The sequence below is a fragment of the Solea solea genome, chromosome 7, assembly GCF_958295425.1.
Source record: "Solea solea chromosome 7, fSolSol10.1, whole genome shotgun sequence".
Lineage (NCBI taxonomy): Eukaryota > Metazoa > Chordata > Actinopteri > Pleuronectiformes > Soleidae > Solea > Solea solea.
The window spans coordinates 12,352,250-12,377,685 of NC_081140.1; the positions used below are offsets into that span (position 1 = coordinate 12,352,250).

Below are 25,436 nucleotides of genomic sequence, written 5' to 3' on the forward strand. Positions count from 1 at the left end.
CAATGGTAAATTGGACACTCTAAATTGACCCCAACCACAGGGGGCATATGAAATTTATTTTTGAATGAGGAGTCGGATTCTCACAAATAACTGAGCACTGTAATACCTGCTGCCATTGTCTGCATCTCTTGCTGTATGCTTGGGGGCGGACGTATCTTGGGGGATTTCCTGTGGTCTTCCATTAGGCCTTTCATGGTTTAAAAGATCCTCCTCCTCCTTCTGATCTCCCTCAATGTGTATCAGTGGTACGTCTCTGGGGCCCCTCATGTGTGTGGCGCTGAGGTCGCAACTCCCAGATCCTACTCCAATACCACTTTGCTCCTGGCTGGACCTACTGCGACTACAACTTAGGTGAGATTGTTTGAACCCCCTCCTCCTTTCACCAACAGGTAGTGGGTGTGACCCACACATGCCCCCAGCTACATCTTGCTGGCTCCCAAGTGCAGACTTGCCAATATCTACTATGTCAGCTGCCAGGCGATTGGCAAAATGCTGCACATGAGGCTGGTATTCACCTGCAGCCTCCACTTCAATACTGTCCTCTGCATCAGCTATGATCTTGTTCTTTCTCATCAAAGACTCAATGGAGCTGGTCCAGGTCTCATGAATGAGCATATCAGTAATCTGGTCAGTCCTACCCCTTTTGTAGAGGCAGGAGTCTGACTTACACAGTCCCATGGCTGACACCGAGTTAGCGGGGTAGATATTTAGCGTGTCACCATGCACGTTTCGTGCAAATCCATCAAAAGAGTTGGCTTTAATGGGAGAGTTGACTGTCAGCCGTGAGTCGGAGGAGCGCCGGTCTGGAACAGAAGACTGTCGTATGCAGAATGGTGTCCGCGGAGAAGGGGGAAACAGGCTGTTGCTCCATTCCTTAGTCTTGGCAATGCCATACTCTTTATTTTCCTTATCCATGTCCTGAAGCATAAACCTGTAGAACTCCTCTGTGATGCTCTCTGTGCTGGACTGTTTGGAAAGACAGGATGAGGTCCTGACATTAAGGTGACCATTTTTCTTTGATGCAGCCTGTTGCACAGCTGCAGCTAGAATGTTGCTAGCATTTTTCCCTGCATAGTAGTCCAACAGAAGGTCAAAACCCCTGCCCTCAGTCTCCATCTGGTTTACCATGAATCGTGAGAACTCATCAGTGATGCTCTCACAGCTGGATTGCTTAGAGATTGAGCTACCACGACTCAGGTTCTGACCTAACCGACTGCCAGGTCCCAGTGTGTTGGGAGTGCCTGAGGGGTCTGCATCTTCTTCTGGAATGCTCTCGTAACTAGATGCCTTCCCACGACTCCATCTTTCACACTGCAACCTGCTGCGTGGCTGGCCTGTTTTAGAAGTATCTACCACATTAAGCTCAGGGCAGTTCATGATCCTGGCTGTGACTTCTGAGGCAAAAAGGGCAAATGGGTCCTGTGGTTCGTCAGGATTGACTGACTCGTCCACCACCCGGTTTACAAGCCGCTCCATCAGCTCTGGTTGCTCCTCTGTTTTCTTCTTGATCTCACTGAGGCGTGGTGCCCGATGTTTCTTGGAGGCAGCATTGTTGTTCTGAACCTCTTTTCTCCTGAGCACTGTGCGGCAGGCTGGAATTAAATACGTTTCTGGCCCTTCAGTGGATTCCCCTTTGAGGGCACAGAACCACGGTTGTTTACCAGTGGAGTTCTCCAGGCAGATGGCTGCCAGCTCTGTGGCCATTGACACCACTGTAGCAGCCAAATCGTCTGCGTAGCAGGTGATAGGTGTCCTAGATTCTGAGTCCATTCTAAAAGACAGCAGAGAACTGCAAGAGTTGAGGGAAGACTGGGGTGTGAATGAGCCCTGTCTGTTGTCACTTCCTGTGATCAGGCGTCCCCTTCTCTCTGTGTTGTGAACTGGGATTTCGCTCAAGGGTTCTCTGATGGCACCACTGCCCTGCTGGATCTGCTGGTAGTCAGAGAATCCCCTGGTCACCAAGGACGTGGATTTTGATTGAGTTTGTCTGCATGATGGCTGCTGCCGTTGCTCTTTACCATATGCTATAGAGGAAGTTCCAGTGAGATCACTTTCCTCAAGCATATATTTCTCCTTCAGTCCAGGAACCATGGTTAGTTTATCTGTGCTCTGCACTGTACCACTGTGGCTGTCACTCTTACTGGGCTGGCTATGGTCAACTAAGTACTGCAATTGACGGAACTGATCCTTATTCTCTTTTGTCGTTGCAGAATCCAGAGAACAATTACTATCCTCTTGAGTCTCAAATGAGCCTTGGTCACATTTAGAGATGTGACTGATTTTCTTCTGTGTGAGATAAAGGATATCAAAAAGCAAATTGTTAACACTGTCCTGCAGACAGACCTGGAGGCTAAGTGCATCTTTTCCAGTCCCCTCCAGTTCTTTCTTCTTTTGTGCTTTCTCTAAAGCATGCTTAAATAGACTGTCTGCAACTTCATTTATTAAGTCATCCACCTCTCTTTCATCCGTGCAAGATTTTTTGGGGCAAGTAATGCCATCTACTATCTTGTTATGAGTGGCCTCCAACAGGTGAGCTACACTCTTATAGCCTTGTGGCTGAGTCAGCACTTCTGCTGCTTCCTTGTGTAGGACCTCAGCGATGTTGGCACGAAATGCTTCAACACTGATGCCCTCTGCCACACTGCAGTGCAGTGTAAAGGCTGCTGAGGCTTCAGCAGCAGACATCAGACATCGAGGTGCTGTGAAGACTTCAGCAGAATGTGCGTCACAATCGGCACTCTCTCCTGGATCCACTTGTATATCCACAGCAGCTACAGCACCAGCTACCTGAGCCATGCCACACATGGCTGAGGAGAGGGAGAAGTCACCTCTTTCCTCTGGGTCTTGCACCTCCTCCTCCTCTGTTTCCTCCTCTGAAGCGGAGTCCATGACAAGCTGTTCTGTCAGTTGTGGGGTGGTAATGGTGCCAATGACACTGGCAGCACAGGCCAAAGCCACCTCCACATGTTTGGATGTAGAGGTGTGGGGAATATAAGTGTGTGCTCCATTCTCTGACATCTCTCTGGGTTTGGCTGTGGTATCCTGGTGGGGCACGTGAGGCAACTGAGTCTCTGGCCATTCTGCAGTGCCATCTGAAGTGTCTGGGCTTTGAACTATAACAATCTTGGGGAGTTCAAAAGAGCAGGCGCGTTGCTGGAAACGATCTTTGGTCTGTGAGGAACAAGTGAAGTTGGCTGGGCGACTTGCAAGGGACACACTTACAGCAGCCTCAGAGACAAAGGAGGTCTCATCTTGAGAGAGGCGTATGAAGGCGTCTTGCAGTACTGATTCAGCCAAATTGGTGGCATAGTGACCAGCTGATTCCTTAGTATGGAGGCTTGCAAGGTGATGGCCTTCACCTTTCACCTCAACCTCCCTGGACTGATGATGGGCCAGCTGCCCCCTCTGACATGCAAGTCCGACACAGTGTTTCTGAGCAACCTCCACCAAAGTCTCTGCCGGGTCACCACTCTCTGGCTCTGTGAAAAGAAAAGAAAAGAAAAGAAAAGAAAAGAAGACAAAATTAAAAATGTTCACTCTGATTAGAAAGTGGCTCCATCACTTTCCGAAGGAGGAGCAGAAAGAGATTATTACTCCGTTTTACACATCACTGAGCTTGGTTATGTCTTGTTTGTCCCATTCAATTTCCCCTTGGACAAAATTTCAGATAATTATTTTCATCAAACTCATCATTCATCACTCGTGCGAAACAGTGGCAATAAATTAATAATGTACTTCTCACACATTACACAGTCGCAGTCACCAGTGTAGTAGGGTGACCGTCACTTCCACTGCTGTTACCATTTGAAAGGCTAAGACCTAACCGATGGTGTCAAGATCCAGAGAGTGGTACCCAATGGATTTGGATACGTGTTCCTGTTAAAGGTAGCATTAAAAATGAATCCTCTACTTTTTCACAAAAACACTGAGGATATTCAGGAAGTCCATTGTGTTCACATGATGTGCAGATGTGGGAGGAACTCTTTGGAATTAAACAGTTAAGCCCTGTATTACTGTACAGTGGGTCACAAAAAGTTTAGATAATATCCATTAGGATAATGTACAAAATTAAAATACAGGGACACATTTGCAAGTAAAAATCGGTCCCTGTTACTTTTATTGAAATAAAATAAAATCTTGACTATCTAACAACTCTTTATCCAATAAAGAGCCAGAAAACCATAAAAAGGTCGTACTCTTTGGTTGTGAAATTAGACAGATTAAATGCCACCTCAACAAATGGACAGGAAGTTTTGCTAGAAAAAAAGCACTTTTCTAAGATAAGATATTCAATAATTCAGTAGATCACAAATATTGAGCCTCAAAGGTAACAGATAATGAACCTCACCATTCCTGAATCCATCATCCTCGCTGTCATCTCCAAGGTGTTCTGAAGCGGTCATGAAGTCTTCTTCTATGGATGAGATGGAGCGATTGGTATCATCTTCAACCCGCTGCCCAGTCGCTCGGCCCTGCTGATGCTGTTGCTCTTTTCCCCACTGCAAACCGATCAGGAACTTGTTGATCTCAAAGATGATGCCTCCCGGCTGGGTGGATCGTCTCTGCCCCGAACACTGAACCAGACACACGCCTGTGCTTCTCTGCTGTCTGCCCTGAATAGAACACGCACAGATACCCATTACCCATGCTCCCACAGAGACACATATATACATCCTGTTCAACTACTTGTAAAGGCAAATCACAGTAACTTAATGTTTTTAGACCTGTAGACATGTGCCGAAGTTCAATCCAAGCATTAGAATGGAAAGACAAAGGAGATTTAAGAGACCCTGAGTGTGGAGTGGTTGGTGGTGCTTGACAGGTTGAGTATTTCATAAACTACTGATCTACAGGGATTTCCACACACACAACCATCTCTTTACAGAAAATGGTCCGCAAATGAGAAAATATCCAGTGAGAGGCAGTTCCCTCACTGAACCTGGCTGTGTATTGATTCCAACTGAAGTGAACTTTCTCCATACTTCATATTCTGTTCTGAAGGTGTTATTTCCTGTAAAAGTGCTCCTATGCTACAGAAGGAGAGATGCACGTTTAGAAGAGGACAGACTAGCTACAATTAATGAACTGCAGTCTGTGGAGTTTTCCCAGTGCAAAAGGTTCAGATCTAATCACAAAATGTCAAAACGTAAGGACCAGCTGGCAACGTCTGCCTCATACTCTCTGCCACTTAATTCAAAGGTTAAAAATGGTTGCAATGATTTGAACACATCAGTGCAAAATCACCTGAGGGGGTAAGTGTGGGTGTGTTTGACGGGCGTCTGTAGCTTCTAGGCCACCGAACAGTAGGATCTCGTTTTCTGTCGGCTGGTGGACTGTAAGTAGTTCAACCAGCTTTGGCAGATCTGGTGAAACCGACGCCAGTTTCTGTAGGAGACATGCCAAGCAGACAAAATGCTAGAACAAAAACAAAAAAGCTTTCTTCACATGGAAATATTGCGTCTCTGAGCCGCCGACACAGTGAAACATAATTATAAAATCCTTCCCGTGAGAAATCTTGAGTCACACGGAATGAAAATTGATCATAATCTAGCCGCACAAGGGCGCAAAATCTGCATATTTTCTGAACAAATCAACCCTCTAATTCGGAGTAATATTGAGATTCCATGGCAACTGAGCCAAAAGGTAATATGTGGAATACAAAACAACTCCTGGGTGATGGCGGGAAAGACGGGAAGCATACAGAGACGTCAGGCCAAACGGGGTAACATTAGAGTGGATGAGGCGGTATCTCACCTTGAGATTTTTGTCCGTTTTCTGAGAGTCCAGGTTTACAAAACAGATCTAAGACAAACAGGGGGAGGGAGAGAGAGAGAGAGAGAGAGAGAGAGAGAGAGAGAGAGAGAGAGAGAGAGAGAGAGAGAGACCCCATTACAGTGATGGACAGATTATGCAACAAAATCTGAGCAGGAGTCACAAAAAAAGACCATAAAGATATTTATTTGTCACAAATCCTACAAACCAAACCGGTAGATGTTTCTTTACATGACTCACTATTAAAAAACTAGTCGTGTCTGAATAACCACCATAAGGCACTGTTGTTCATGTTTCTGAGAACACTCTCTTGTCAGGGCTGATGAAAAAGGCAGGTGAAAAGCAACAATTCACCCACCCACACCCACAACCTATCACTATTTTTCCTACTCTCCTCTTCCTCTCCCTCCACACCGTCACACTCAGTGTGCCCTTTTCTCCCCGTCTCACCTGCCGTTGCCTCTGGCTACAAGTGTAATGGCCCGTGATGGAGTCCATGTGTCAGCGCTGGGGGTCCAGGACTGACCGACATCTGACGTTCGATTCTTGAGCACACGACTTCTGATCTCAGCCTAACAGGATAATGTGTAGCACCAACAGCATTTGAGGGGGAAGAGTGTCGTTCCAGCTTGAGCAGCCATAATCAGCGTGCATGCTGGGTGCACAGCACTGTGCTTTAAAAGTGGTGACATTTTTGTGACTGAGTCACAAAGACATATTTTTATATATATATATATAAAATGTCAAACCTCTAAATTCTTCCATGCTTGCCATTACTATAATAATAATACATTAGCACCTTTCAAAACTCTCAAGGTCACCTATACACCACATAAATTAAACAAAGCTAAGATATAAACGGGCAAAATATAATACAAATTTTCAAAAAGTAATACGAAACTTAAAAAAATACAGGAAGATGGGTGACTGTTATGGTAGTGTGGGGGTGGAGGGGCATATGGGGTAGGCTTATTCTGTGTTTTGAGATGTGATTTGAAGGTGGGCAGGGATGTTATGGTACAAATGTCTTGTGGGAGTGAAGCTAAATCCCATAGTGGACAAGCGGGCGGGTGGTGTGGTGTGGAGAGGAGAGGAGAGGAGGGAGGCTGAGGAGGAACAGAGTGTACAGGACAGTGTGTATATTTCAAGGAGCTCAGTAAGATATGAAGGAGCTATAGGTTATGGAGGGATTTGAATGTTAAGAGAGGGATTTTAAACTCAACCAAACCTTTAGTCGCATTGTAAGTGTTTTCGATATATATAAAAGTACAAAAGTAGGATTCTGCCGTCTCTCGGTCTCTTTGCCTTTGTCCTATTAGTATCTGTTCTACCTGCTGCCATCTTCCCACTTCCTTTCTTCGCTAGGGCTGCAATATATGTAGTTTCAAATAATCCCACCGTGACACACATCACTGCATGAGATCATTTCCCTTGAAAAACCTGACGTGTGCTTGGTTATTCCTGCCAGGCTTTGACACAGTGTTGAAGCTCATGTGATAATAGGATTTTCATCTTCTTCTTCCTTTTTTATTTTTTGTATATATATGTCACAAAAGATACTGATTTAAGGTCATGGCATCAGTGTGTTTTATAGCTGTAGATTTAAAAAGGAGTTCATATTTTAGCTGCAGCACTTTCTCTCCATTAAAAAAAAAAACAACAACAACTGGGTTTGCTGTGTCAAAATCAAAGCGAAGATTAAGAAGGAACAATGCCGGGGGGGGGGGGGGGGGGACAAATACTGTCTGCAAAGTCAGATCACATGAGACATAATGTCCTTCAGCTGCAGCCATAATGCCTGCACTTTCTAAGCAGGCCAATTTTCTCCTCACCTCCACGCTGGTATCCTCCAGACAAACATAATATTTTCCAAACTATCACATCTAATGCGGGGGAAATTGCATGTGGGAAAATGGAGCCAGTCAAGTATAGCAAATGTGAGTCAATGACAGGTGACAATGAGAGAAGATTTGAAACAGGGTTCCTGTGTGTGTGTTTTCCACTACTGCCCTTCACGTCACCTCTAACATTTATCTGAATACCAAAGAGGCTTCAAACAAGCACTTTGTCATTTGCTTGTCTGTTGTTCCGATCAGCGTAGTAGCGCGTGTCATGAGGGCCTTTTTTGTCAGAATAGCTGTTAAATGTCAATGAAAAACACGTAGAACCTGGAATTATTATATATTGTTTACTCAAAACAAAGAGTAAACGTGGCCGTAAAAAGGTCTTTAATTTTGTTTGCAGTTATTCTATTGCAAACTCGGACTGGATGGGTTTTAATTTGACTCTCCATTTTCTGTCCACATCACAACAAGAGCAGGAAATGTGACAACCTTGCATCTTGGACCACTTATGCTGTTGGCAATCATCCTCCTCCCTACACCTTGCCTGCAAATAACACACATTTTGTTCTTTTTAAAGAAAAAGTGAGGTGCGTGGTCCAAGATTTTGATCTTGCAAAGGGTAAAAAGTAATTTGACCCTATCAGACCGCGCGAGCCAAGAGGCAGTTGTTCTAAATTTGGGACACAGAGGATGATACTCATCTCGGTGTCCATGTGTCAGATGAGCCTGGGGAAACACTCCTGATTGCATCACTTTCACACACACAAGATGACACAAGCTTTCATCGGCCCCTTCTCAGAGGGACAGACCATTGAAACGTCAGCGGGGGAGCAAAAAGGGGGAGACAGGAAACGATGTAAGTGAATAAGATAAATTGATGAGGCCAAAACAACATGACTTCACTCGAGGGCTTGAAACGGGGTCCAGATGAGAGAGGTGTGCCAAGTAGTAGCCAATATTTGACCAATTGTTGGTCAATAATTCCATAATGAACATTCAGCATCAAGTAATCTGAGAGAGAACAGCTTCACACTAAATCCTAAGCATCCTGGGAGGCTTTGAGTGGCGTGGATGACGGTACTCGGTTTGGTATCAGGCACCTCGTCTTCCATTACTATATATCATGGATGGGGTCGTCATAGCACGGTTGCACAAAACTGTCCTGATGTTGTTTTATACGCAACACAAACTAGTGACGAGCCTCTGTTATATTGTTATATATACGGTTCAAATATTGAGATTTTAGAAATCGAGGACACTAAATGTTGGAAATTATCGCATTACTGCAGCAGCAACTTATATGTGGCAAAAAAAAAACTACAAAAAGGAAAGAGGCCAAACGACAGTAAAGAAATCAGATGAAAATATTAAACATTCAAAAAAAAAACTGTTTTCAGACAGACATAAATATAAAAAGAAAACACAATAATTAAGCCAACCAAGGGATGTCACTAGTATACAGTGATGCTTAAAATGTATTACACTCCTTTGTTCTTTGAGGTTATGATCAAGACATAGACATTTAGTTAAAGTTGTGTTCAGTGTTCTCAATTTTCAAAATATGGGTCCAATATTTTTGGCATAAACATCCATATTTTCTAATTGCATCATGTTGTATTTAACCTACAGCTGCTGCACAGACTTTGGTGTCTCTCCAAGCTTTCCTGCATAAATAGCTGCTGAACTCATCTAAATCTACAGCTGTGCTCAATATTTAGTGCAACCAGCCAAAGTGAAAGTGGCGGTCATTACAACCGGACTGACAGCATCAACACAGACAGAGGCAGGTTTGAATTTAACCCTTAGGCAAAAAAAAATGTGTATTCTTATTGAAGCACTTCTGGGAGATGAAGATAAAGGTTATCCTAGTCTTCTAAGAGAACATCATGTAGGTCAATCACTGTGGGCTCAACCTAACACCTGGAGCATGCAGGCACCGAGCCTGACTCGTGGGTCTTCAGCCGATTCCATTTTCCTGTCCAGTGCTCACATTGTTTAAACACCAAACGCACCATCTGGTCCCAAAAATAAACAGCAGTCAGGTGCATTTTGGGAACACAGCAACACAAAAACTGTGGAAACACAAACTTTTGACCAACAAAATGGGGTCAAAACATGAAGTCACCAGTTACTGTCACTGTTACATTCGCCTTTAAAAGCATACATTCCTCGGCAGACATTTGTTCTCCTTTACAATGGCAAACATCTTTGTAAAGGGAAGCCACATGACAGCAAAAGTCAATTTGGATGTGTTTTACAAAAGTGGACCATTTATGTTTTCTGTTACTAGCACAACAAAACAAGGAGGTCACATGAAGCCCACATGCTGCAATTTAGTGGAAGTATAAAAGTGGATTTATTTGAATTCCTGACCTCCAAAATATTCCTAGCCAACTTCAAAGCTTTTTCAACCATTGCAGCTTGCACATTTCAAACTATCTTCCTCATTTTTCATCAGTGTATAATGTTTTCTCAGTTGTCGTTAATAATAGATCTGTAAGCTCAGTAGCTGTTTTTCAACCAATTGGTCGATGCACATGCAGAAATGCCAGACTCCACTAGTTCAGTTTGATTTTGTTCATGAAGGAAATATCTCAGGCATTTTCTTTCTTTCCTCTGAACGTGCACACACACAGACACACAGACACACACACACACACACTCACACAAAACAAATACAGCTAATGTTAATACTTGTCAGTTTCACTACAATGTCATGTGCACAGACATAGTCAACATGTTTCAAACATCGCTGCTTCCTTTGTCCATCAAAGCTTCATTCCACCGCAGCAGCCCTCCTCCTCCTCTGATCCTCCCACACACATCTGCTGCTCTCACTCTGTCTCCTTTTCTCCTCACCTTTTTTTTTTTTTTTTAATAGACTGCTCATTTGAACCATTTTAATACGTGCAAAGTGGTCTTTCTTTCAACAATGAATCACGTCTGGTTCAGATGAATACTGCAGTTTTTGGCAGCAGGTAGATCGGTGACAACAAACAAGTGCAGGATACGGTCATTTGATTTATTTTATTTTCCTTCAGCCCTGCGTTAGTACTGTCCTAAAAGATCAAATCCATTCCCGCCCCACCACAAACTCGTGCTGCATGAAAAAATGCTGGTACACATGGGGGTTCAATTACACTCTGAGCTCACCACACCAAACGTGGCCCCCTCCGTTGTAAAATAGTTTGACTTATCACAGCGGCTGACGGCTTTAATCATTAAACCATTTTAAGTGGAATTTAATTCAAATGGAGTTGAGTTGGGAACAGCAGCAGGGCTCAGTGACTCTGCCACATTCATTTTGTGATGCTACCTACAAGCTACACAGCGCTGGTGTGGGGAGCAGACAGGCACGCGGATCTCACGTATACTCGTGACTATAAAAAGCCTCATGATGTGTTCATAGATTCAAGTTCCTGCTGATAAAAAGCATAACATCATCTGCTCAGAAACCATAACAGTAGATACTACATGATGGTGCGCAATGAGGCCACTCAGGTGGAGAGAGCTGCTTCCCATTTGTCTGCTAGATTTTTACCATTTAAAGAAAAACATGCTGTAGGACGTACCATCCTTGAATACAGATGTGCATTTGATCCACAGATGTGCCTTTATGCCACTTAAAATGTGGATATTAGTGGAGTCATGAATATCCAGCACACGCACTTGCATTTTTTTTGTAAATGAACGCTCAGTGTGGAGCCTGAGGCTACAGTGAACACCAAGAAGCTGATGTTGTCCTGGTTCTTCTCACAACATGTATAATATTGTGATAATGCTATGGGAACTCTATACTGTATCTATACAGTGGCTGTATAATGTTTCTGATGTGTTTATGTTTATTTCCCAGCACCAGAGGAGTCAACATTTATGTGCAGAAACATGTTAACATAAGAGAGTGTATGTTAGGAGCTGATGACACTGAGAAGCTTCTGTCGTCTTTGAAATGCATACATTTGAACATTTGGAGAAGTGTTAAAATGAGTTTTTGATGCCAATTTTGTCAGATGAGCAGATTGAAAGGGAAAACGTGTGAGAGGTTTAGGTGAAGGAGACGGTTTGTCTTCCTGCTCTGATCCTGCTGTAAGTAAGCACTCCTGCTGCAGCTGATGACATATTTATTCTGTTTTCTCTCCCTCTGTGGGCTGGATAAGGACAGGTCAAGACACAAAACACTACCCAAGTGTGAAGTGTTTGAATCCAGTGATGATAGATCACTCTCCTCCAGGGACAATAGGTTCAAAGTACATGTGCAGTACTTCATTACCAATATGCACGTAGTTAACGCTCCTATTGCTTTGTCATGTTTTTATCCATTTTCTAATCACATAAAATAATAAAATGGCAAAAGCAAAATGGAAATCATGATGCACAGATGAGGTAACTTTTAACCTTGCAATGAAAAAGGTGCCATGTCTTCTCTCCCTGTCAAAACATGCACCCTGTAAAGTCTTTCAAGGGTGTGATGAAACGCAGTGTGACTATCACAGGAACCTCACACTTCTCTGGGACCTCATGCATTAAAACATGCGTGAGTGATCAAAAGTGACAACATGATGCATTCAGAGGTGCGTGACAGGACGAAAGCACGGACGATCCCATAGCTTTTATCTTTTATCTAAGTTAATGTTTTTGGCACTTGAAGAACACAGACTTGATTTTTGACTGTAATGTATAACATTTCTAATGCATTGATTAATTTGGGTTGTTATGGATCATATAGTTATAGAGTGACGATTGTGGTGATTGGTGATTGACGATTGTTGTCATAATCGATGAATTAACCTGGAAATTATGGTGATCTTGAATGTCTTGTTTTGTTCACGAACCAAAATGATTAACTTTTAATGACTTATTTGTTATATGGAGCAAATAAATGAAATGAAATGAAAATTTTGTTTTAATAATGACAAAACCTTCAAACCTTCATCTAATTATGAAAGTAGTTGACGATTAATTTAGTAAGTGATTAATCAAGCAATTGTTTCAGCTCTAAGTTATATTACTGAAATTAAAGCTTAAAAATGGCATAAAACAATCTCATTGCCGTTGTATTTTTGTTTGTTTTTTTCCCCACTAGCACACCTTCTTGTGTGGTTTACTCCTCTGGATCAGCATTTTTCCGTTCCTCTTTTTTTTTTTTCTTTGTTTTCCACTCTCAGCTATCTTTCTGCCTACCTGTACAGTTCAGGCCAGGGTGGAAATCATTTATTTTCCAACTCAGTGCCATCGATTGTAGTCATTTGAATGGCTGTGTAAACCACAGAAAAGCACAAAGGACTGAGAGTCAGAAGAGGAATGTTTCACGTCAGCGTCCAAGAGCGATGCTGCGGGAGGACAGGCTGCATCTACTCGCTCTCACACTAGATTTATAGAAATGAGTCCACCACTGACTTGCTCACACACAAATTATGGAGATGAAGCTGCGTTTGTGCTTTTTGTACAATTCATAAAATCACAACAATAGCGTAAACCTTAACACACGTATGGACTGAACTGATGTCTTTGTTCTCAAGCTGGCACTTGTCATAAACAAGTGAAGAATGATGAAGAGAGAAAGTGCTGAGGTGCAAGGAATAAATCCAGTTTTGACAGCTGGACATTTGGGGCTGGTGCGCAGACCATCTGCCCTCCAAAAAAATCCACTAAACTTTAATGACTGGGCGCTGCACACGTACATCAGCGGCTGTCTCAGAAGAGATCTGTGGAACGCTGCTGCATAGCTTACACACAGTTGTTTGCGTCTTGTGTACATCTCTGTCCTAGATAACACACAGCTGGTGTCTGGGGCTTTAAGAACATTCAATTCAGGCGGCTCACACTTACAAAGTGTGACACGAATGTGTGAGAATGATCGCTCTTTGCTAAACGCTGTTCTTCTTACGTTGGTAGTGATTATCAAACACTTGAGGCATGTTTTAGGGAAGAGCATTGGGGAAAAAAACCCTGCCTTTTTCGTGTTAATTGTATAATATGCAACATTTCTGCATTAAAATACCCAAAAACGATCACTGGTTTAGTAGAAATCCATATTTCTATTCTTTTCTTTAATGACATCATCTGATTATGCATCAGTACTCTCTCCAGTAACTTTGTGTGTATTTGGCACTAATGTTTATGTTTATTTATTTGGATCCCCCATATGATGTGCCCTAAAGCGCTGCTACTCTTCCTGGGGTGCATAAACTAACGGATCACACACTTTTGCTGCAAGTTCTGCTGTCGAAAAAGAAAACCAAACAATGGCCCTGATCCCACGCTGTTTCCCGAAGTCATCAAACTAGGTCATTTGTTCTCGCTCCAGCTACAGAAACGACACACTGTGTCATCTTGACGTAGATCTGCCTTTAAAACGTGAACTGTGCTCCCAAACTGGCCGCGTTAGAGCAGTCAAGACGGGCTGTCCGTGCTAAGCCTACGAGTGTGTGAGAGATGAACGCATGCTGTCTTCATTTCTGTGGGAAGATTTTTAAGGGCCGCACTTAACGTGAGACTGACATCAGCGCTCTCGCAATTAAACCTGGATCAACCAAGTTGAGGCTACGATCGGTGAAGTGAAGGTCGTGGATTAGAGATTCTGAAAGTCTGCAGGTATGATTTTAGAAAGGCAAAAACCAACAGAAATCGCAAAGAGAGAGGAAACGTGAGATAGGCCGCAGCGAAAGGTGATATAACCGACTTCCCTCTTTGAGGGAATGAAATTCAGCCTCATTATTAGGCTATGACTGAGGTGTGGGTGAATATGTCACCCCTATGGAGAAATGGCATTTCAGATGATGCTATTACAGAGAAGCAATAATATATTCCAGGTATGTTCTTTAATGCAGCAAGCAACAAATAGACTTGTGTCTAAAAAAAAAGGCTCAAAGGGTTTTCTTTTATTAGCACAGTGATGTGGTGTTAATCGCATAACATAATACTCCTCCTCCTCCTGTTCTGAACCTTACATATTTGCCTCTCCTTCCTCCTGACAAACAAGTGCCCATGTGACACAAAGCCGGAATGCAAGTCATGCTTATCTTGCTATTAAAAATGAACGAGTGATCAAAGCTGACACCACAGAAATGGGCGACAGAGAGAATTAAGCATGCGTAGCCGTAGCAGCTAAAAGCCTCTCTCTTTTAGGCTTTCTCTCCTGACATTTTATAAAGTGCCTCATCCACAGTGACCACAATACCCTTGTTCGACGTCAAGTTCTATCTAAAGAAAGAAATTCGGAGGACAATAAATGAGTAATTTGTGTTGACAATCTTCACCCTTCAGTTTTATACCAATGTCATATTATTTATTTCACTCTTAAAAGTTGGTTGCAGTGTGTTGTGCTCAGCACAGTTGTGATACAGGACAGCATGTAAATAACATAAATGTAAAAACAATGCTACATGGAGTTTTATTATAAGATACGTATTCACAGTCAAAAACTTTCTATGTAATATAGAAATCTACAAGATTACAAGATCAAAAAGATTCCACTCCTCTATACCAGCTTGAATAAGCCATTACAATTTCATCAAAATGTTTCAGAGAGGGAAAGGGGAAGCCTCAAAGTCGATTTTTAACAATAACACGACGGTACTATTTGTTAAAAATGTAGTTCTCTTTTATGACATTATATTTACAATTTCTAACCTATTTAGTCTCAGCAGCTCACAGGAGTTTTCCTTGAATAAAGCTGCCTTAGGTTGGAGCATGTTAACCCAAACTAAAGTGGGTATTTATAATGCTTATTAAAACAAAGAATCAGAGTAAAAAGGATGCATTTTCAAATTAGGTCTTAAGTCTTGGATATTTTTTTATGTCACTAACAGTTCCGGGTGTATTCTTGCTGGATCCCTGACATAAAGATGCTGGTAAAAGCACAGGTGCAAAGATAATAGCATCGTGAAAGGAAATGCTTAGAAGGGAATACATAAAATCACAGATGCTGTTGTTTTAACACTTGACAGGTTTCACATCGCAATGACAAGTTTGGGCCACAAAGTTGTCTCTTCAGCTTTTGAATGTCACGATACCCTGCTGACTGCTGTATCATTAACACATCGTTTAATAACTGTGATTGATTCTTTAAACAAATGTGTCCAGTAGTGTAGTACTCTTACTGCTTTCATTCATTTATTTTGTACCGTGTTATCCTCCACACGAGGGCTGCGGGGGCCTGGAGCCAATCCCAGCTGACATACAGCAAAAGGCGGGATCACCAGTCCATCGCAGGGCCAACACTGAGATGAACCAACATTCAGTGTCCAATTAACCTCTGCCTGTTTTTAGTACCCAGAGAAAACCCATGCACACACGTGGAGAACATGCACATGTAATCGAACCAGGATCTAAACCGGTGACCTTTTGCCGAGAGGCAACTGTGCTAACCACTGTACCACCGTGTGCCTACACTTGTTCTCAGCCAAATGTAATTCAGTGACATTTACCTAATGTTCCTTGTAGCCGAGTTGGACGGGAGGAGAGAGTTGGTCTATGACACACAACAGAGATACACCAACTACAAAAAAAACATCCTCAGTAAATACTGAGACTTTTACACCCTGATGTAGAGTATTTAAGCAGCACTTAAGTACTTTTACAACTCATATACACAAATGCAAAACAGTAACCCTAACAGAAGTCACAGAAATCACACTAATGCCAAATGAGCAACTGTCTGTGAATGTGATGGTGCACTGACACAACCTGAAGTCTGCAGCGTGGCCAGATGTGGACGTGTGGAGTGATATCCTTGTGCCACTGAAGCAGACTGAAGGCAAGCGAGTGAAGAGAGTTTGCCAGCAGTGTGTGCATGTTTCATCACCCGCAGTATGCTACTCACCGTGGTGCAGCTGCCCTCTGCGTCGTCTTCCAGCAGGCCCAGTCTGCACAGAGCTTTCTCATTCCTCAGCCAGTACTCAGGTGAGTCCAGCACACTGTTACTGCACAGCACCTGCAGCACACAGTTAAACACTGCTCAGGTACAATAGCGCTGCAATTATAACACACACACACACACACACACACACACACACACACACACACACCTCCTGAAACACATTGACATTTCTCCTTCAGGATAAGTGTTGCAGCACAGGATCAATAATGTGTTAGTCAGACATTATATTATATACACTTTGTGTGTGTGTGTGTGTGTGTGTGTATATATATATATATATTTATATTTATATATGTATATATAGATATGATGAGACAGTTGAGACAGTCACTGTCTCCTCCCTGGAGGGACACTTTTCAAGGAAATTGTCTCATATGAAACCTGCAGTCATGCAGCTGTTTCTCTCAGTGACAAGGCAAGCATGTTCTTGATTCATTAGGCCATGGTACATTCATCGTCACAGACAATTGACTTCTCTGCTCTAATAATCACACAGTTATCGCACCAACCCCGATGCTTATCACAATGATAGGATGTGATGTTATGGTATTTCCAGTATATCTGGTGGTTATTTTTGGCCAATTTTCTTTCCTTTTTTTCCCCCTCTTTCTCCACCTGATAGAAAATAACAAGTTAATCTGCATTTTATGTCTTCGCTGTAGTGTAAGAATATCAAATGTTGCGTTTCAATGACTCAGCAACAGAAATATGTTCACTTACATAAAGAAGTAATTATAGATAGATTACATTTAAAAAAAAAAGCCAGACTGATTAATTGGTCTTTCTCTACTTGTGACTGCACCGACGCTGCAGGATATTGAGCGGCCTTGGTGGAGGTTTGTGCTCTCTTGGTGCCGTCTCAATTCTTTGAATTATTTGTTTGTAAAAGAGGGCTGTTTCCATGTTATAATATTAAAATCAAAGGCCACTATCTTTGACATATATTGGATAGTGGGTGTGCAGTTTTTAGTGACATCACCCGCCCTTACACTTGCACCCACAGGAGCAGGCCATCTGCTCGGGCCCTCGGCCAGGTACAGGTGACGCACACTCAGCTGATCTCGCTGAGAGCGATCGCGTCAAACGCTGCATCCATAGGTCAGCAGAATACGAGACGTCACCTTGTGTCTCTACAGACCACTGGAGTGGAAGTCAAGTAAGATCATGAGGGGTGGGCTAATTAGGAACACACACCACCTGCGCGCACACACACACACACACAGACACTATACAATAAAGGACACATACACAAATAGAGCTGCACACACATTGAAAGGAAATTCAATCTAGCCTCCATCTCAGCCCACTGATCTGCACCATTTCCCCTCCTGTCTCTCCAGCACTGGGGGAAGATAAATGTACTGGGCTGACCTGATGTCCAGGGCTGTGCCTCTTATTACACAACCCCTGGGTGTCACTGCCACCTCAGAGGAGGAAATGAAAATCTGTTGCAATGCTGAAAACACATAACACAAATGGATAATGTGACGGGTGAGACAGATTTGACAGACAGGTGTGCATGTACCTGAACAGAGACCAAAAACAAAACAAAAAAGAGAGAGCAGAAAACAGGAAACCCAAAAGGGTTGACGTACACGAGAGGCAACTCTGTTTTTACCTTCTTACAGGCGCTGATGGATGAAGCCATGGTGCTGTCTGTGCTGCCTCCCTCCACCTCCACAGACTCTGAGCCTTCAAACACGGCAGATGACTGGAAGTTACTGCAAGGCAATAAAGAGCACAGAGTTGACTTTGTCAGCGCGGGTTCTCGTCAAATGCTCAACACCTCCCATTTTTAAAATGTCCAAGAGCTAATGTGACAGGTGTGTAGCATGCTCATAATGTACATCATGTGTGATTTGTGGCAAAGTGGCATTACTGGTTATTTAATGAAGGTAGAGTTTTAGGTCTGAGGTCAAGACCTTTTCATTACAGGAAGCCAGAAATGTAGATAGTAAATTTCCTTTAGAAGTCTTTGATGTAGTCCATCTCTGTGTGCATTCCATAAACACCCTGAGGACACAAACTAGCATGGAGGCAAAGCTGAATGTTGGCCCCATAAGAACATTTCAGCTTTCTGCAAAAGACGATGTGTGTGCTAACCTTCAGTCAATTTCCAGTTTCTGTATGAAACTGTAAAGTGCGTTACACCAGCATTATATTCATCACTACTTCATGAAATTTGACGTAGGCATCAACGTCAAAGACGGATTGAAGCAGGACATACAGGGAAACATCAATTATGACCTTCAGTTGATCCACAAGACAAAATCCTCTGACAAAGAGAAGTGATGAGAAATGAACCCAAAGGCAACATAGCAACCCTAAACATGTCAGGGAGACGTCCTTATCCACCGTGCGTGTTCTCACCGAGATAAGTCAAATCGAAGCTTATCTGGAATGGCATTAATGAGGATCAATTTGGAAAATAAAGAGGCTGGGGATGCATGTTTAAATAGGAGCAGCTGTTTCTCTGTAATCCACATAGTTCAAAGCACATTAAAAGCATTTCACTTCTTGAAAGCCCACAGGGAGGGAATCACACAGCTACATCCTTTTTTTTTGCAGGGGATGAACATGGATAATGTAAATACTGGTGTCACAGGAGAAGTGAGTTTACAGTGAATGGATGGACCTGGGAAAACAACAACAAGGACTTACTGGATTTTAAGTGGATGTGATGTGCTTTTAAAACAGGCTGCTGTTATCTGCGAGACACACACTCACACACAGTCTGTGCAGTGATATTGGATGCATGCAGGGATTTTGAAGCAGAGTTAACCGTAAAAAAAAAAATGTAAAGATGAAAGTGAAAACACTGTAAAAACCATTAATAGAGAGAGAGTGGTGTATGATTATCGAAGGAACCGATGAAGATAGATTTGTCACGCATCGCCTCCTTTCTAATCAGTGCTGTTAACGACCTTTCCATCACGACACAGCGATGACTGACAGGTCCCTGCGCTCTCGGAGCCCCGGGTATCCAGCAGGCGCAAACCTGATCTGATGTGAGTGAGGACGCAATTAACCCCTGATATGTCTGCCTTTTCAAGGACATGTCCCCGGGTCCGCTGGAGTCATTTAACATGAACGATTGTGTGGTTGAGGGTTTTCTCCAGAGACTCCAGAGCCGCACAACAGGCCAATTTACTGGCGCACAAACGCACAACTTTAGGCACAGCATTCGAAACGTTCAACTGGATAAAATCGTGAAAGTTAAGATAAGTTTGAAACAACAGGAACAGAAAAGACAACATTTGTAGGCGACTCTTCTTCTCTGCTGCACGTTTCTGTCAGAGAGCAAAACATAAACAACCCGTGACACCTGCTCTGCTGTATCACTTTGCATAAATATTGTTGTTTTTTTACACTGAACTCAAACTGACACATTTAGCACAGTCAGAAATAAAATACATAATTCAATGTAACAAAATATTTTGTGTAAATGCTACATTTTTAAAAAGGATGCAATGAAATATTGCAGAAGAAAACGAAGTGACACTGTAGATTGTAGACACACTGTAGAGACACTATTAAGTGAACCTCACTGTTGGATATCAGACACATTATTTCCGTGCCAAGATCCACTACGGAGATTTCGTTTGGGAATATGTGACAAGGACATCTTTTTCAAGCAGTGCCTTACCTCGGCGTCTTCAGAAGGCACTTTGCAGCCATTCTGTCACAATTAAGGTGAACTGTCCTTAACCGGTGCAATTATTCCCTGTTGTGTGGGCAGAGGCAAACAGAGAAGTAGAGCGGAGCGCCTCCACGCGTAATCGTCCCCGGGACTCTCTCCGGTCCAGATGCGCTTCCACGAACGAGCACTGAAGGAATCCCAGAGTCAGACCGCTTCACCGTGACTGGGTGAGGAAGACTGTGATGTAGTGAGCTCCGTGGTGTCAGCAGCAGCAGTAGATTACTGGCTGCCCTGCGCGCATGTCCGCCAAGTGTTGAGTGCAGGCGCAGCGCAGAAGCTCCGTCCGCATGGATCAAACGTAACGAGCTGCACGACGCAGGCAAGGGCATGGGTAGGGACAGTGCGCACGCGTTTTGACGCACAAGTATGCGTGCACAAGCAGAGGCGCGCGTTTGTTTACGTTGTTGTTTATTCTGAATGCACATCACACCAACTCAAACCACCAAAGTAATACACTCAAATGCTTAATTGCCATCAACATGTGCGATTGGCAAAGTAATCAGATTAATGAAGCTACAACTAGAGAGATTGTATATCGAATTTGAAAGCAAAGGAAAACATATTTCTCATATCTCATTTCATCAATTCATTTGTAGCTAAACTGAGATTGTTATTAACAAACACGTTAAAAAGAAATCCTGAAACATGGAACACTGCAACTCACAAAAACAATATCAGCAAAAACATGAAGGCCTTGGACAAGATAATGAACCACTTGCAGCACAGTATACAGGGGAAGAGAAGTGAGGAAATAGATTCAGACTATCCATCTTCTATCACTATATCACACACATGAGGGTTGCTGCCATAGGGCAAAAGGCAGGGGACATCCTGGACAGGTTGCCAGTCCATCACAGGACCACATAGAGACAAATAACTAACCACTCTCACAGTGGGCACTTTTATTTAGTCTGCAGCCCTTTCTAACTCCCAGCTGCAAGTGAATCTCACCCCCATTGTTTCTGTTCACACTGGTGCTCTACATCCTGTTAGAGCAGGTCAGTAACAGTAACCCCCTCAGTGAGCACACAAACAGGAGCAACACACTGTAATTATTCACCAGCAAAACAAAAGAAGACCACTGGTATGACTCAGCAATAGGAGACCCACTTAGGTCATGTTGCAGTCACCATGAAAATATCAAAGACTCCCATTTGTGTCCTTTGGACCAATTATAGACTGTCTGTGTGTTTCTGTATTACAATCAAATCAGATCATACACTGTTGAAAGTAAAGAATAAAATGTGAAAGTTGGTTGGGGAATGTGGAAAAAGTGCACCCTAACCCTAACCCATGCCATATTTGTCCCTAACTTACATTACGTTGGTTAACTAAGTTGCATTTTTTATCATTTCAAACCAGTCTCACCTTTCCCTCTAACCTCTGCCGCTCACTGGATGTTTTACCCCAGATGTGTTTATTAGATACAGTATGTGTTGACATAAAAAAAAAAGTTTAAAAGCACATGTTTCTTTTACTTTCACACAACAGCAAAAGTCAGTCATTAATCATGTGAGATTTACCATTTTGGCCATATTGTCCAGCCCCTGTGTCGTTGGTCACCAGAATGGATTAAAATATTAAAATAAAATATTAAAAATGTAGATCTACAGAATATTAGGGCCCCATTGAGAAAAAAAAATAATTCACAGACTTCGAGAATAAAGTTATAAATGTCAAAAGCAGTGATTTCCTCCAAGTCCGGCTGGTTCTGTCTGCAGAAAAGATGCATTTCGTTGCATATACCTTTTAAAGTCCTGATACAATGTGATGCTGATGTGTCAAAAGATTAAGTCTCCCCTTGTTTGTGAAACCTATTCTAAAGTAAAATTCCACAAAATGCTCCACGGCCTTCATTTTAACAACTCTCCTCTTCTAAAACAACAGGTTAGAATATTATGACTTTAATCTCGTAAATCTACGACTTTATTCTTGAAGTCTGTGAATTTTTTTTGTCTGAATGTGGCCCTAATACTCCGTCGTACAAATCTGAGTTTTCTTAAAAACAAAGTTGCAGAATTTCACAGACAGCCCTCTGAACTCTGGTGACCTGTGCAAAATCGCACATATACACAAAAATACAACTCCACTGCCCCCTGCTACTCTCCTGATTGCTACTTGAGACTCCTCTTGGCCATCTTAAGCAGTAAGTGAGCCAATGTAGATAGCAGAATATGTATACTCCGTATCTGTTGGTGACAGTAAAACGTCCCTCCTTGGTCCATTAGGGAGGTCATGGAAAAAGAAATCAAGAAGACCTGACCTTCAGTTCTCTATTATCCCACAGAGCCCGTGTTGAGGGGAATATGGACAGAGAACAAGGAGCATGGTGGATATTTACTAGAAGAAAGCAGGGGTCCTGATGCGATCTGTATGTGTGGCTGTGCGTGTGCATGAGTGAGACAGAGAGATTGCTTTTGTGGATGACTATGGTGGCCAAAGTGTGTATCTTCATTCTGCCAAAGAGAATTCTTTTTTTTTTTTTCTGTGTGCCTTTTCCTCAAAGAAAAATAGATCTTTACATGACGTTATCAGCTACCATGTGATGTCTCTCTATGTTGATGCCATTCGCTTCCACTCCTAACAATATCAAAAACCAATTTCGGGGGATGGAGAGAGTATGTGTTTATGAAACACTTCCCCAATTCATAGATATTTGAGCATTTAAATTAATAAAGAAGTTTAATTTGTTATGAGAACGTCTAGTTCCGGCAAGGAAAAAAAGCTTAAGCCTCACCACAGCCAGGATTATTACATAAGCAACAAAAGCAGTGTGTAACACCACAATGAATCATCCAAGTTTCCCGTTTCTCAGAACCTTCCGAATGCCTCAGAACGATTTTCAGAACAGAAATGTCACCCACGCCCTCTCCGTCATCTGCCTTGGTCTGACCGCAAGAAGGTGCGTGAATGCTAAAAGCAGGTAAGGTATGTGTGCCTACATTTGCAGCATTGAGCAATGACAGACATTTTTATATGAATGAATCTTGAATCTTCAATGAATGAAAAATGTGTGGTTGTATAGAATATGTTTCTCCAGACAGATATTTAGGAAATATGACACGTAGCATATGCATAGTTGGTGCTGTGGACTAGATCTCACTCTCTGATGAAAACACTCATGCATGGTCATTGTTGTAAGTAGGTTAATGGCAGATTAAATACTCTGCAATGGCTGCAGTAGTTATCAGATAACCTTGGTGGATAGCAAAGCAAGAAAAAGCAAATAACACCAAGTAAAGGAAATAGAGTTGCAGAATATTTTGGTTTTTAGTCAGAGTATATCAAAAACATGTAATGTGTTATTACAAGTGGACGTGTCCATGTCAGAGCTCTTCATGCAATAGCATTTCAGACTCAGCCGAGAAGAGCTGATCAAGCTGGTTTGAAACAGTTAAATAGTCGCATAGCAACAGTGAATTACTTTTTGCATTTTCTAAAGGAAACTGATAATAAACAAGCAGCAACATGAAAACCAAAAAGACAAACACCACAAACGGATGCACATGAAGCTGTGCAGATGTTGAGAAGCCAAGACCAACAGCAGTCAAACTTCACTGATGTTTACTCTGGCATACAAACATCATGCACACCACTAAAAATAATCCTCTCTTATCCTCCTTCAACTTCCTTTTGCTCCTCACACCACTTCCCTCTCCTCATCTTGTCTTTCCCTCCTTATGACTTCTATCCTCCTCCTTCTTCTACTTCTTCATCCTCTTTGTTGCCCCTCTGCACATCTTAATCCAAAGGGCTTTTCAGGGAGGGGCTTACTAATCCACTGCACACTTTCCCAAAATAAAAGATGAAGGAGATGAAAGCACCGACTGTTCTCATGAGCAGTGAAGAGACAAAGAAAATGAAGAGAATCAGTGAATTAAGTCTTGCCCTCTGTCAAAAACCTTGTTAAAGTGGATCTATTTTTAATTGAGTAACCGACAACAAGACGGAATCACGTCACACGAGAAGAAGTGGGGGACGATGTGATGTTAAATCTGAGTGGTTGTGATGTGAGAAGATATTTATAGAACATCGGGAGGCCAAAGGGTTCAGGCTTGCACTTGGGGGTTCAGGGAAGCTTCAGTCGGTAAATAAGTAAAGGTCTTATCAAAGTGAAAATAAGTCAGAAAGCTCAGAAGCAGCATGTAATTCTACCTGCACTGTGCTCAGTTCATGTACCTTTGCTTTGATGCCTATCGCAGCATTTCCCACACAGCACTCAGGCCCACGAAATATAAACAGACCTTGTTTACAGTTCAAACTTCTTTCGGTTGTGTTGTCATGATGGTCAGAGCTCTGAGAAAATATGACAGACAGATATTATCTATTTATATTGTTTATACCACAGTGTCGGACCAACTCTTCAAACTCTACCGATGCCATAACGAATCAAAAGTTAGTGAAAGAAGTCTGAAAACTGGAAAACTGAGTAAAATGGCGAAGACAATCCTGTCTTCTGGCCGGAATTAAGTCAAAGTATATGCTGGGTTCACAATAAGCCACCGTCTGCTTCAGTCAGAAAAGAAGACTGGGATGAACACACTCATATTTTTAAAAAAATACAAAAATGAATCCATTTTCTATATTATTTAAGTTCAATAAGTTACTACAAGTTACATAAGTGACACCAGATTACGTCAGTGTTGACACATTTGACATTCATTGCCGCTAGCTTTGGGGATTTTTTTTTTATGTCTTTCCAATCCAACTTCATCTATAAAGCACTTTAAAAAAACAACAGCTGAAACAAAGTGCTGTACATCAGAGATAAACAAAACAAATAAAATGTAAAAATGCGTGATCTAATAGACCCAAGTATGAGTTTTTTAATTTTTTTATCTCTGATTAAATATTGATAAATTCACCCAGCTTACTTTAAGTGGTTACATTAATCACGAGTATTTTCACTCTACAGTACATGCCCGTTGTCACTGAACTCTCATTGACGATTAGATGCAGAAACTCTATTCGAGGTTCTCTCCACAGAAATCAGAGCACGCCACCATCGGCCCTCAGATACAGCGGAGCCTGAACTTATCATTGCAGAGACAGTTTGTGGGTGACGGTTCTAATCAGGTCACAGACGGATGATTAAATGTATCAGCCTTGTCAAACTACTCGTCAGACGCCCGGCCACTCATGTCTGATGTTACCTGTGTTCTCCTCAGTACCGAGGTTCGCCAGTTTACAAAACCCTGAGAGAAAACTCTGCAAGAAGAGTTGTCTTTTTAATTTTTTA

General features: G+C 42.4%; 1 protein-coding gene across 4 annotated transcripts in view; it reads right to left on the reverse strand.

Annotated features, from left to right (window-relative positions):
* Nucleotides 1-25,436, reverse strand: part of sphkap (SPHK1 interactor, AKAP domain containing) — an 89,325-nt gene that overhangs the window by 6,663 nt on the left and 57,226 nt on the right. For 3 of the 4 annotated variants that reach the window (XM_058634190.1, XM_058634186.1, XM_058634187.1), the window contains exons 3-8: nt 18,116-18,218; nt 16,441-16,551; nt 5,755-5,802; nt 5,245-5,385; nt 4,349-4,613; nt 107-3,479 (exon numbers count right to left, since the gene is read on the reverse strand). In XM_058634190.1, coding sequence (XP_058490173.1) covers nt 107-3,479; nt 4,349-4,613; nt 5,245-5,385; nt 5,755-5,802; nt 16,441-16,551; nt 18,116-18,218 — 4,041 coding nt within the window. Of the gene's footprint in view, nt 1-106; nt 3,480-4,348; nt 4,614-5,244; nt 5,386-5,754; nt 5,803-16,440; nt 16,552-18,115; nt 18,219-20,143; nt 20,490-25,436 lie in introns of those variants that run through there. The other variant, XM_058634189.1, reaches the window with a different exon arrangement.